This window comes from Pseudochaenichthys georgianus, chromosome 18 (assembly GCF_902827115.2).
Source record: "Pseudochaenichthys georgianus chromosome 18, fPseGeo1.2, whole genome shotgun sequence".
Lineage (NCBI taxonomy): Eukaryota > Metazoa > Chordata > Actinopteri > Perciformes > Channichthyidae > Pseudochaenichthys > Pseudochaenichthys georgianus.
Window position 1 is genome coordinate 9,477,571 of NC_047520.1, and position 13,526 is coordinate 9,491,096.

At 44.3% G+C, this 13,526-nt stretch overlaps 2 protein-coding genes across 4 annotated transcripts; one reads left to right on the top strand and one right to left on the bottom strand.

Moving 5' to 3' along the window:
- Positions 1-1,331: 1,331 nt before the first annotated feature.
- On the bottom strand, positions 1,332-3,349 carry mrpl52 (mitochondrial ribosomal protein L52). The gene is made up of 5 exons (XM_034106339.1): positions 3,280-3,349; positions 2,913-2,982; positions 2,368-2,435; positions 1,931-1,995; positions 1,332-1,619 (listed from the first exon to the last, which is right to left on the bottom strand). The coding sequence occupies exons 1-5, from the start codon at positions 3,311-3,313 to the stop codon at positions 1,467-1,469; spliced, it is 390 nt and encodes a 129-aa protein (XP_033962230.1). The 5' UTR covers positions 3,314-3,349; the 3' UTR covers positions 1,332-1,466.
- Positions 3,350-5,625: 2,276 nt separating this feature from the next.
- ajuba (ajuba LIM protein) lies at positions 5,626-13,516 on the top strand. Of its 3 annotated transcripts, none has more exons than XM_034105964.1 (9): positions 5,626-6,242; positions 6,606-8,128; positions 10,272-10,373; positions 10,472-10,539; positions 10,796-10,858; positions 11,830-11,960; positions 12,440-12,491; positions 12,739-12,807; positions 12,937-13,516. In XM_034105964.1, the coding sequence occupies exons 2-9, from the start codon at positions 6,634-6,636 to the stop codon at positions 13,066-13,068; spliced, it is 2,112 nt and encodes a 703-aa protein (XP_033961855.1). In that variant the 5' UTR covers positions 5,626-6,242; positions 6,606-6,633; the 3' UTR covers positions 13,069-13,516. The 3 variants fall into 3 exon arrangements, with proteins under 3 accessions (XP_033961855.1, XP_033961856.1, XP_033961854.1); XM_034105965.1 differs by having other exon boundaries at positions 6,610-8,128; XM_034105963.1 differs by having other exon boundaries at positions 5,626-8,128.
- The last annotated feature ends 10 nt before the right edge of the window (positions 13,517-13,526 follow it).

The window sequence follows — 13,526 nt, forward strand, 5'->3', positions numbered from 1 at the left end:
GAAGTTAAGACAAAAAGAGGAGGGGGGAGAAAAACTCCCATCTCCACAGAAAAGAATCTGCAAGTCAGCGGCTAGCACCCTAATTACAGTGGGGCTTTGCTGAAGTCTGCAACAAGACAAAGAGGGAGAGGAGGGAAAGAGGCAGATGGAGGGAGAGAGAAAAGCCAGGAGGAAGGGAGCAGAAAGCAAGAGTGGAGGTTACCTCATTTTGTAAATAGTCTGTTTATAAGTCACACTAAATGAGTGCTTACTTTACAAAGGCACAGCTGCTCAGTCACTGCAAAATGACACCAGTGTGGTTTTAAAAAAGGAGTCCCCTACCCAAATACACTTTAAAGACAAATAAATTCAATTGTTCCCAGCTGATGTATGCTTCCTACTTTACAGTGTGTTCTACAGCTTTATTAAGCATTCGCCAAGGCAAACATTTGACTTTATACCAGAACATATTGCTTTTTAAAGGATGCAACATTGTGCCAACTTGGCTGCAGCCGGATGATCATCTTTCCAGACACCAGGCTGCAGAACGGCACATGCAACATTCACTTTCCCCCTGTGTGTATGTAGAGATGCCCCAGTAAAAATAAGATGCTATTAAGGCGAATATGGTCAAGATGTAGAAACTAGGGCTGCTCAATTAATCATATTTTAATCGCAATTACGATTATGGCTTGCAACGATTACGAAAACAACGTAATCGAAATAAAACGATTTTTAAAAAAAAAAGTATTATTATTACTTTTTAATAAAAACATTTATTTGTTTTTCAGTTGAATTATACTTAAAGTTCAGGGTAATCAACTGTTAAAAACATACTGTTCACATTTTTTTCCTCCAATAAATTGATGTTTTCAAAGTAAATGGATAATCGGTTTTAATAATCGTGATATCAATTATTGACTCAAATAATCGAGATTATGATTTTTGCCATAATCGAGCAGCCCTACTCGAAACTAAAACAGTCGATTGTTCTGGTGATTTTCTTTATAGGGGTTCTCCACATACACTTGAAGTCGCTTCACTTGGTGGTATTAATCACACATTGGTCATGTATTTAGAGTTATAACACTGAGTTACTACTGCAAGCCAAGGTGTGAACCCCTCTCTCTTTAAATCATATACAGAAAGGTCTTAAATCAGAGTGACTTTATGTCCCCCCCCTGCTCCTCCCTTCCTCCACCAGCCCAATAAAACTCCTCTGATCCAAACACCAGACAAAATGGCGCGTGAGCCTGGAAAGTGAATAGAGGAAGGAGAAATGCTGCATTCTAGTGGAAGCTGAGGGACATTAACTCTAAGAAAGACATCTTTAAAAAAAGATCAGAGTAATATTTAAAGTATAAATCAGAACATTTATTGCAGAAATCCATGAAAAACACAAATTGTAAAGCATGAGGAAGTCCTTGAGTATATTCAATAGACTGACATTATTAAGAATAAGGACGTGGCAAGCCGATAATGTGATTTTAACTATTCGATTTGTTCTTTATTAACATCATCCCTTTCGGTTTCAGTAATAGAGACTTTTTGTGCTCCTCCAGTCTTTGGGCTTCTTCCCGTTTATCATTCCACGACTCAATCCCTTTGTCCACCTCTGAGCTCAGCATCACGATACGTCGCTGTGAGAAACAAACACCAAGGTTAGAGGCAAAAGGCATGTAGGTGACACAGAAAGATAAGTAGATAAATAGGATATTACATTGCATTACATGTTAGACGCTTTTATCCAAAGCGACTTACATACTCAACACTGTGGACAATCCCCACAGGAGCAATTTGGGGTGAAGTGTCTCAGGGACACAACGACATGCTGACTGCAGTGGGGTTTGAACCTGTGACCCCCTGATCCAAACTACAACACACAACCCACTGCGCCACACACCACATAGATATATTATGCTACAGAAAAGACAAATGTGTTGATACTCACTGCTAAAACTTCCCTCTCCTGCTTCCTTCTCAGCTGTCCCTTCAGTAGAGGCGCTGGTCTGCCGTCTGTCCAGATAAACAAACAAGAAAACACAACGCAAAATGTTCCAGACGTAGATCACAAAATGGTTGCATTTCTATAATTAACTAATGCACACGTCATTGGCTTAAAGGGGCCCTGATGTGCTTTTTCCTTTCCTGTAATGTGTTTTTGAACATTGAAAGCATGTCAACATGTCACAGTAGAGGCATAAAATACAAATATGAAAATGAGCATAAAAAGGGCCCCTTTAAATATCCCAAATTGAATACGAACAAATGCCAAGTCAATTTAATTATTCCACACAAAAACAAAAAGGGTGAATCACTTTTAATTGCCTCCTTATGTGAGCTCTGTTGCAAAAAAAACAACAACAAAAAACTAAAATGTAACTATACCTGCGAACGACCAATCAGGCAGATCGGTCAGAGGGCCGTATTCTGTGCCACTTTTAGAAATTCCATTTCTGCAAGCAAAGAAACATTATGAAATTAGAAATCATTCAACACAGTAAGAGAAATTAAAACGTAAAATGAGGACAAAAATGTGAACGACTAATACAAAACACAGAAAAAAAGGACACAATAATATAGTATTTTTTCACATAACTGTGAAAGGAAGTCATGACAGCGAGCAATCAGAAATAAATAGCAGCAACGTGTAACGAGCTCATCTAAATGAATCACAGTCATTTGAATATAATCAATTACACTTGTACTGTTCCTACTATAACAAACCAACATGTCTGCTGTGAACAAGGTATGTTCTGATGCAGATTTAGTATACAACAACATCACATAAAGTACAAATGTTAAATAGGACTATGCATGCCCACATCTCGTGTAGAAATGGCTAGTTGAGCAACTACTATATCATGATATTGTCAACCCCTGCTTCAACACATGAGTAAGGAACACGGCATCAGTGTCAACAGTACACTTACTCTTTCCTCCATTTCTCTCCACCCTGGACTCCACATGTTGTGCTGAACTGCCTGCTGGAGAGCCTCAGCACTGAAGAACAAGTGCACAAACAAAACAGCCTCTAAAGTCACCTCTGGATTCGCATAAACGCCATTAACATCGTGTGGAATAAATGCTGCCAACTTAAAGAGTTTGCATTACAGAACTGTTAGCATCACCATTAGCATCGATGCTCGTTACTGCATTTACAGCGATTCATCAAACAAACAATCTGTATTACAGGTATAGACGAGTACACAAATATATTTACAGCAACAACGCTTAACTTTAAAGTTTTAATTGGTCTTAAAACAGCTTATTTAGTGAATAACCTCTGTCTAGTCTCACCTGAACTGCACAATGTCCTCACGGGGGCCGCCATGTTGTGTGCACTCTCCTGTGATGACCACCAGAGGGCGCTAACGACGCACCAAAAGTCAAGAACTACCACTAATATTTATTTTAAATGTCCACCTTTAAAACCTTTAATTGGGGTTTTGGATAAACTACATTATTCTGTTAAGAAAATGCTTACACGTGAAGCTCAATCATAACAAAAGTGTCCTAAACAATACATTGAAAAGCCCATTTATTTTTTACAGAATTATTTTTCTAATGGGTCTCTCAACTTAAAGAAAACTACTTTAAACTCGTTTTTAAAACAATTACAACTTTTGAATTAAGAAAAAAGAGAAGGGTGATATAACAAGAATGACTCCTCTCTCAATAACTTGTTTTATATAGGACAACATAAGGCCAATGTAAGCAAATGTCTTATTGTCTTGAATTCGGATAGACTTAAAAGTAATTACTTTCATCTTGACAGATTCAAATAATGAAACAGATCATAGTTGTGTTAATGTTAAATGTTGTGTTTGCATGTCTGCCCTTTGAGGAAATAATTACACACATGCACTCTAATGGGCTACGATTGACACAGATGAAGGAGAGGACTTCATGGAAGCATTATGGGCTGTAGACATGACTGGGGGAGTAGAAATGCAGACAGAGCCCTGCCGCTTTTCGCAGCTCTTCAAAGTATTGTTTTTGTATGAAGTGCTCCGCTGCTAAGCCCAGAAGAATTTCTCTGTTAGCTTTTCAGGCAAGTTCCCACTCGCAGGCTGTGAGGCAGGAGTCTGCTGCAGGGACTCCGCTCAACCGCAAGGGCCGTGAAAGGCTCCATGGAAAGGGGCTCCAGGGCACACAAAAAAGCCGGTATGCCTATTTAAACACACCAGGACAAACACAAGCTAGGCTACTTGATCAGGGTTTGTTGTGTTTTGGTGTGTCCGTTAACTGCCACAAACCGGCCGGATACCAGGTCTGAGTAATGCTGGTCAGTCCTGTAATAGCAGCGGGATGTTTACCCTGAATCCTCCTTGGAGAACTCAGACACGCCGAAAAAATTCACCAGCCGCCTCACTCAGCCGTGCCCCTCCGCACATTCCACAGGCTGGTGGTACAATAAAGTAGTGCCGTTGCCTAAACGACGCAAGTCTTTCAATGATTTAAATGTAGTGAAGAATAACAATGATATAAAATGTTTAAAACAGTAGTAGTAATACCACAATGTAAAAAGTACCCCATTATACAAGTAAAATGCTGCTTAGTAACTAAGATAATATGGGGTTATATGTTTTACTTATTATATTATAGTAATGTTATTACTATTTTTGTATAGACAGCATTTTAATGTTATAGCTGGTTGTCGTGGAACTAGTTTTTAACTTTTAATATGATGTTGGGTAGACACATCTTTAAAATTGGCACATATTTATTAAGATTGCATATGTTTTGTGTAAAAAAGGTTATTTGCATAAAATCTAATACCTATAATTGACAAATTAACGTATTGGAGTAATCAAATAATATGATTTTCATATTTCTATCTTAATCTTAAGTAAAATACAGAGGTAATAGAAAAAAGGTAAAACACTTCCACAGACTTATTGTTTAAGAAAATAAGGCATGGTTCCTTGAATTTACTTTCTTGAATGTACGTTTATGGATATGGCAGTGGCCCATTATAATAACATGATTAATGATTTACACACGAGTGCTTTTCTGTGAATTATTTTCCAGGAGACCAATCGACACATTCCTTCAAAGCATGTAATAAGTAGCCTAATAAAAAACATACGATTTTCCAGAAAAACCTGACATGATCTACACAATTCACAATAATATTTTCTTTTAAATGTTATTTTTAAGAGAGTTTTTTTAAATCTTGGTGGAGCGGGCACATCCTCTGGGGGAGTTTTGCGTATGAATGACGAAACAGCCATGGCTGGTTGAAAGGTGTTCCGGCGCTGTGGGGGAAACGAGCCGCCGCTGACTGATAAAGGAGCAGTGGTGCGTCAAGCTCAACATCGCGATACTACGCCAAGGGACGCTTGTTCAGTGATTCCACCTTCAAAATAAAAGCAACGTTTAATGACGCTTTCAAACTGCGAGCTCAAATAACCATTTGGGAGGTACATACTATAAAATGGTGTCTCAATAATACACAGCATTAATATATGTTATGTAATATCATAAATAAAACTGTAATACGATTAGAAAGATGTTCTTGTTCTCGAAAATATATAGCAGTTGCAAGTAAAGAGTTTATTTTGAAATGTGTAACCGGAACTATCTCTATACGCCGTAGGCAGCTTGATACTCTTGCAAAAAAAGAGGGGGAGGTAAGTAATTATTTAGGGGGAAGAAAGAAAGAAACAAAGTTGTCGACTGAGCAATGCACACGGGGAGGGATTTTATTTATCTCAAACAAGTCGTTTAGTCCAGCTCCGGTACTATGGGATGTAACTGTAACCGGTTTCCTTCATTTCCTTCTCTCTCCGCAAACTTCTCCGCTACTCTTTCCACGGGATTTCTGCTCTGAAAACGGGAATGATAAAAGCAGCCGGATGGACGGACGGACTGAGGGGTCTTTATAGCGAGAGCCGTATGTGTGTTTCCTGTTGCCTGAGTTTAAGTTAAACATAGTATTTACCATTTTTTTACCGAGCACACTTTGCCCTGAAATGAATGGCAGAAGTGGACTTTCTGTGCACAAACGGATTTATTTTTCCTGTCTACACTGGAGCCACATGAAGTGTGCATCCCGCTGAACCTCTGCGCTTTGTGTTTGAAAAAAGAAAAGAAAATTCAACAGAGACACCCCCTCACCGCACTGGAGATATCAAAGCGACTTTCCTGAAGGTTATTTCCCACAGTTTGACTAAAAGAGAAGATGCAGATGTGGAGCCACATGAGGGTCCACAAAGGAGGCCCTCCGCGACCATAGGTCACACCGAAGTGTCCTGGATGTATGTTTTTCCTATTTCCTGCCTGGATTGACTTGAACTATTAATAATTGTCTAGTAATCCAATGGATTATTTTACCTGTGCCTGTGGGTTTTCCACATGAGGGCCAACTAGATGGCGTTAGTCATGTAAAACCCTGAAATGTCTTAAAAGTCTTATTTATCTGTTTTGTATTTATTGTGTTTGTGTATATAAGGGTCCTCTTTTAAAGGCCAGTTTGTTTTATTTCTAAGTGAGAATAAGAGACTGCCATTTCATTTTTCGTAGTGAAAACTGTAGATTTACTTGAACATAATTGTGTTGTCTATCTCCCCACACTGTATTTGAGCACATTGATCTGTAATTTAAAGAGCGACTGTGCCCAGACAGGTGAAAAAACGACAAGGCTCCATCATGGACAGGCCGATCAGCAAGTTACTGGAGAAGTTAAAGCTTACAGACTCGGGCAGTGTGAAATTCAACAGTTCAAAAAAAAAGCATGACTCTGCCAACAACTCTAATAACAGCAACGCTAACACTGGCAGCTCTGGAGGGGGTGGCCCCGGTCTGTCACCGGCTCCCATCTCTGCCTCGCCCTCCAGACCCGGCCAGTTCTCGCTTGCCTCTGCAACCACAAGCGATGCATGTGTTCCTGCAAGTGGGAGAGGAGGAGGAGGGGGGGGAGGAGGAGGAGGAGGAGGGATGGGTATGCCTCCCTCTCAGCTCCTCTCCCCACCGCCTACTTCGTCCTCCATACCTCAAGATGGCGAGCAGCACCCCTCCACCCTGGCTCCACTGAGGCGTCGCTCCCCCCAGCAGAGAGCGTCCTGCTACCTGGGCGAAGGCGTGGACCTCCACATGAGGAGGGAGTCCGGCCTGGGCCCCGAGTGTGACATCTTGGGGGCGTACGGCTCCAAGACGTCCCTCAACCAGCGGCGCTACTCCCTGGAGCTCCAGCAGCTGGTCAGGCGGCGGCTGGGAGAGGAGCGGCTTCTCTCTGCCCCCCCGCCGTACCCTGCCTCCATGGGCTATGGTTCGGCTCCCAGAGGCGGCCTGGCAGAACCGGGCTACCTCTCCGAGCCCGAGAGACACAAACGCCTCTCTCTCCAGGAGGCTCTGTTCTACAAACGCCTGAGCACGGGCAGCGAACTGTGGGAGAACCCGAGGCCTGCGTCCCTCTCTAACCCCCCGCACCGCTCCTCTGATGTTCCTGGAGGTGTGGGAGGGGGGTTCTTCTACCCTCCGGGACCCACCCTGAGCCCATGCTCTTCGTTCAGCCTGCAGGAGTCGTTGCTGGTCAGCCCCCGGTCCAGCTTCGCCTCCAGCACGGCCAGCGGCGGGGGGGGGGGGAGCCCAATGGGGAGTCGCTGCAGCAGCAACCGGACCAGCGGCATCAGCCTTGGCTACGACTCTCGCTACTCGGCCTCTGGAGGATTCCCCCCGCAGCAGCAGTCCCCCTCCATGCAGCCCGGGGGTCCTGCGTCGGGGTATGGAGGTCCAGGACGGTCCGGGGTGACCCCTGTGGAGGCCTGGACCCAGTACCTGGAGGGGGGGATGCGTCCGGGGGCGTACGACAGCCGGCACTCCTACCCCCCGGCTGTTGGGAGTCCCGGTGCGGCGTGCTTCCAGGCGGGCCCCGAGTGGTGGGTCGAGCAGCAGGCGGAGGTGAGGGGCAAAGAGGGAGACAGGGCCCGGTACTCAGACCTGCCCGGGACGCGGTACCAGGAAGAGCTCACCAGACTTCTGCTGAGAGACAACGCTCTGGCGGGCGGGGGGCTCATGGAGGGCCTGGCTCTTTCCAAACCCAGCTCCACGGTGGGGCCCTGCTCAGCCGGGGGGCCCCTCAAACCTCAGGAGGAGCCAGGTGGAGCTGGGAGGGAGGGCGTGGAGAGCCGGCAGGAGTTCTTTGGTGAGATGCTTTCTTTTAATATTCAGGGTTCACTTCGAAAAGGGAGAAACTAGAAGGTTATCAGAAGCATTGAACACACATTGTCCAATCAGATAGCATCCTCCCTCAGTGTGTTGTTATTGTCCCCCTCGCCGCCTGGTGTCAGATCTCTAAATGAAAGGCTTGTATGGATGGATGGACAGATTAATAGTTGAAAGAGTGTATGGTACCTGGGAACCTGCAGGGACACGCAGGGTTGTAGCACGCGAAACATAAAGGAGAAACTTCAGAAACTGATCCAGGCAGGTGATTGGCTGAAGAGAAGAAAGGAAAAAGATGGATTCACTCATTTAGATTCACACCTGTGGCCCCAGACCAGCTGATGGTTCAACCGTGTGCTGCACGTGGGCTAACGCAGCGTAGCAACACGGCTATTAACAGTGCAGAATTCTGCCGTTACACTCAACACACAAATGACATGGTTCCATCTAAACACAGCTCCAACCATTACTCTGAGTCACACACGGTTAGGGCTAAGCATCTGTGTGTGAGTGTGTGTGTGTGTGTGTGTGTGTGTGTGTGTGTGTGTGTGTGTGTGTGTGTGTGTGTGTGTGTGTGTGTATTGTTTCTCTGTGGCAGGGTGTGTTTTTCCCTGAGTGACTTCAGGCCACAGTAACGCAGTGTGTGTGTGTGTGTGTGTGTGTGTGTGTGTGTGTGTGTGTGTGTGTGTGTGTGTGTGAGTCATGTGTGTGTAATGCTACCATGGCGTGTGCAGGGGTGTGTGCTTCAGCCTGTTTTTCTGCTCAGGTATGTGCGCCCGGAGGGGACATGCAATACTGTACTGCTCTCAGCCATTAGGAAGAAGTCAGGGGCTGTGAGCCGTGAAGACAGACGCTCACACACACACACACACACACACACACACACACACACACACACACACACACACACACACACACCTATAATGCAGTTTGAGGCTTTAATTGCACTAAACGGAAAGTAAAAAACGAAAGATGTAGACCTAGAAAGTTGGAAACGATAAAGCTTTTCAGGGATTCTTCGTTAGAAAACAAGTTGAAAATCGTTTCTGTTGATGATTTTGTTCCACCTGTTGCAAAGAATACACACACATATGTGGCCTGGTGCCTTTTTGAGTCAGTTTTCAAAATGATCAATTATCTTTATCATTATGTCCCTGTGTCACCAATTCCTCACGTTTTCTTGATGAATCCGCTCACACATTACTTTTAAAGCTGGGATTTTGCGTCTTTTTGGCTTGGGCAGAGACTTGTGCCTGTTCCTAAATATCAGAAAGGACCGACTAAAAGTATAGGAATTCTCAAATTGTGTGGCACTCCCTCAGCCACAGAAGAAAGGGGGGGAAAGCGCAGGCACATCTCTAAATAGATCACAGGGAAAGGCTGCAGCTCGGACCACCGCAGCACTTTTCCACTTTTCATTTAGTGCCCTGAACATGTACTTAGGCTCAACTGAGAAACACAGGGAAGTTAGTCCACTGTAAGAGCCTTACGTTGTTTTCTTTGTCTAACTTCGACCTAGAAAGCTTATTTACGTTGTGTTGGGCTAAGAGATGAACGGTGTGTTGGTGTTTAAACATGAGGTCAGACTGTGGAAAAGAAGCATCTGTTTCATTGACTGTAAATGGGGTAAAAACAATTATCTGCCGTTGGATAACAATTTAAAGGAAAAGCGATCACGTTTGTAATTGACTTCTTCTTCTCCCCCCGAGGTCGTTTCGGCTCCTCACATCAGGCAGCAACCACGTTTCATCTCCGCAATGGCTCCAATTGGGGGGTTTTAAAGTCACAATTTAAAAGGGAAGTCTTCAATGCAAACTCCAGAATAAAGAGTCTGGCACAGAGTCAGATCCGGTGGAGTTTCCCTCTAATAACAGAGCGTGAACACCGTGGAGTGGATGAGCAAACAGGCTGGCATGGGGAGAGGGCTTTTAAGTGTGTGAAAATCCCCTAGGTGGTGCGAACGAGAGGATTTACAAGTGTTGACACTCTGTGTGGAGTTGGGTTTCAGACACATCCTCCAGGAATGTGTCGTAAACCAAGTGTTAGGAGCCGCTGAGCGATTTACTCCCCGACTAAATGAATGTTTGTTGTGTCCCCCCCCCCCCCCCTGTTTTTGATGCCAGGAACCTGTGTGAAGTGTGGGAAAGGCGTGTACGGCGCGGATAACGCCTGCCAGGCTCTGGATAGCCTCTATCACACACGCTGCTTCACCTGTGTGTCCTGTGGTGAGTACCCCCCCCGCCCTCAACTACCCCGCGCCCACAAACACAACAAAGATTAAATTGATTTCCATCACCGACACCTATTCCAAACTGTCCTGCAGGACGCACCCTGAGAAACAAGGACTTCTACAATGTCAGCGGCTCTGTGTACTGTAAAGAGGATTACATGGTAAGAGTTGAGGTCAAGGCGTGTTTTGTCATCCCTCACACACACACACACACACACACACACACACACACACACACACACACACACACACACACACACACACACACACACACACACACACACACACACACACACACACACACACACACACACACACACACACACACACACACACACACACACACACACACACACAGTCCCATATTCTGAGTCAGAGGATTGATTTTTCTCGCTAATCTCTTTGTTGTCATTACAGTTTTCGGGATTCCAGGCTAATGCGGAGAAGTGTAGTGTGTGTGGCCATCTCATTCTGGAACAGGTGAGCAGTGTGTGTGTGTGTGTGTGTGTGAACATGCTACACGAAGAAGACTTAAGCTAGATTTAAAGAAAATGTGCCCTGCCCTGTGAAACTTTTAGACACTTGCGTCCCATGTTTCCCAGAATGCCTTTCCCCCCCTGGAGGATTGAGAAATTCAGTGTTGGCCCCTCTTCGGGTTCCCACGGATGATCTTCAGAGGAATGTTTGCCTTGGGTTTTTGGATAAACACAAAAATATGGCTCTGTAGTGATTATCTTAAAGGTTTTTACCATATTTGAACCGCTTAAGACCCATAATATAAATAGAAAGCTTGCAGAGAGAGCGTGTGATCCAGCCATCGTTTTCTGCATCATTTGAACCACATTTGAGTTTTATAACGGCAAACATTTGAGGCCTAAAACGAGATGGTGCAAAACTCATAGCTCAAATGTAAATATATGAGGAAAATAATACTTTCACATACCACATTTTATATTTTCTGGTCTGATACAAAACTAAAAAGGCGTGTGGTGCAGTGGATAGAGCCTTGGTGTTGGGTCAGGGGGTCCCAGGTTCAAACCCTGCTGCAGTCAGCATGTCGTTGTGTCCCTGAGACACCTCACCCCAAATTGCTCCTGTGGGGATTGCCCACAGTGTCGAGTATGTAAGTCTCTTTGGATAAAAGCGTCCAATAAGTAACATGTAATGTAAAAAGGAAAGGAGTTGTATCAATTAAAATACAGAAAGGCCAATTCATCCTAAATGTAGGGTTTACATTCGAGGACAAGCTACAGGCTCGAAAGCTAAATGGGAAAAAAAGACAACAATTAACTTTATTCTTTTAGCATGTATCGACTGCAGCAATCGGACATTCTGAGTCAGATCAATTGGACGATGAACTAAGAAAAAACACATTTAGCATGTAGTGTCAGCCAGTTAGATTTGTAATAACACATTTGAATAATACACTTCATCTGGGTTCTCCTGCTCAGATCCTGCAGGCTCTGGGGAACTCGTACCACCCCGGCTGTTTCCGCTGTGTGGTGTGCTCCAAGGCTCTGGATGGGGTCCCCTTCACTGTGGACCACAACAGCAACATCTACTGCGTGGCAGACTACAACAAGTGAGGCTTTCACACTTTGATTAAAGGGGCACTATTATGCTCTTTTTCAGGTTCATATTGTATGTAGTGTCTCTACTGGGACGTGTCTCCTTGCTTTAATGTTCAAAAAGCTCTTTATTCTTCTCATGCTGCCTGTGCTGCAGCCCCTCTTTTCACCCTCTGTCTGAAACCAGAGCCCAGTCTGCTCTGATTGGTTAGCTCTGTTGTGATTGTATCCGCTTAGAGGTGTCCCTCCCTTTAGCCTATCACGTACAATGTGTGGGTGCGCTAGCCAATAGAATCGAGAGTATTAAGTGGTGGTGTTCTGGAAGTAAACAAAGGAGTCCAATGGAGGCGTTTCGGACCATTGACATGCACACAAACCTGTGTAACACACTATAGGGAAGAGAAGCAGAAAAATACCTCTTTAATGTGTAACAAAGATGTTACTGTGCTGCTGGTGTCTTCACTAAATAAACGTTCTCCTGTCGTTTCTGCAGGACTTTTGCCCCGAAGTGCGCGGCCTGTTTACAACCCATCTTACCGACCGAGGTAAATACAAGTGTTTCTGTGTCTAACTTGCAAGTGTTGGCCGGAGGCGCTTTCTTATCTTTGTACTTAACCGTAAACATTGTGTGCGAGTCGGTTGGTGTTTGTCAACTTCAAACGTTTTCTAAGCAAACTTTTACACGCAATGAAAAAGTAGGAACTAGTTTCAGGCAACCACACTAGAGTGTTTCACAATCTAGCACTTCTTTGTTAAATGACTGCATATTGAAAGTGTTGTTTTGTGTCTCAGGGCAGTGAAGAGATCCTCAGGGTCGTGTCTATGAACAAGGATTATCACTTTGAGTGCTACCACTGCGAGGTAAGTGATCTTTGTTGCACATTTTGTCCCCGTTTCCATCCTGACTTGTGTTATGAAATGCCTTGATGTCTGACCTCACTTCCTGTGTGCATTCCTGTCCTTATCTTCGTCCCCCCCCCCCCCCCCCAGGAGTGTGGTAAGCAGCTCTCTGATAAGCCCGGCTCGCAGTGCTTCCCTCTGGACTCTCATCTCCTCTGCCACTCCTGTCACATGACCAGAGCGTGCGACACACACAACATTCCCCCTCACAACACACACTGATCTATGCAGCTGTGTACGTCTCGAACAAGCTGGTCTTAACATGCTGTCATTCTGTAATGTGCTTTTTGACCAGTAACGCGTCTTTTCCTGAAGATCAAACTGCTGATGTCCAGACATTTCCACTGATTCATTTTATGGATCAGACCTTTGTGTCACATGTACTTCCTGCTGTACTATTACTGTACCATAGTTATAAGGGAACGGGGGAAAAAAACTACTGCTTTTTTTTGTTTTGACCCCAATGTGGCTACTGTTTGCTGTAGAAGAACAAGGGATTTTGCTAAACTGTTTTGTACATATATTATCGCTAGCAAACATTTTGCACTTAAATTTGACTTTACTGTAAGATTTGTTACGTGAATCTGTACAATTTGGGGAAAAACATTACTGTAATTTCTGTATGTTGTAATAAATATTTTCATTTGTGTTCAGGTAATGGTCTACGTGCTCGTATTGGG

Excerpts from the sequence above, each read along its gene's own strand:
- mrpl52 (XM_034106339.1), bottom strand. The coding sequence starts at position 3,313 with ATGGCGGCCCCCGTGAGGACATTGTGCAGTTCAG. Across the intron at positions 2,436-2,912 it reads GGAGAGAAATGGAGGAAAGA|AAATGGAATTTCTAAAAGTG; the intron begins GTAAGTGTACTG and ends CTTTGCTTGCAG. Across the intron at positions 1,620-1,930 it reads AGGAGAGGGAAGTTTTAGCA|CGACGTATCGTGATGCTGAG; the intron begins GTGAGTATCAAC and ends TGTTTCTCACAG.
- ajuba (XM_034105963.1), top strand. The coding sequence starts at position 6,634 with ATGGACAGGCCGATCAGCAAGTTACTGGAGAAGTTAAAGCTTACAGAC. Across the intron at positions 11,961-12,439 it reads TGCGTGGCAGACTACAACAA|GACTTTTGCCCCGAAGTGCG; the intron begins GTGAGGCTTTCA and ends TCGTTTCTGCAG. Across the intron at positions 12,492-12,738 it reads AACCCATCTTACCGACCGAG|GGCAGTGAAGAGATCCTCAG; the intron begins GTAAATACAAGT and ends TTTGTGTCTCAG.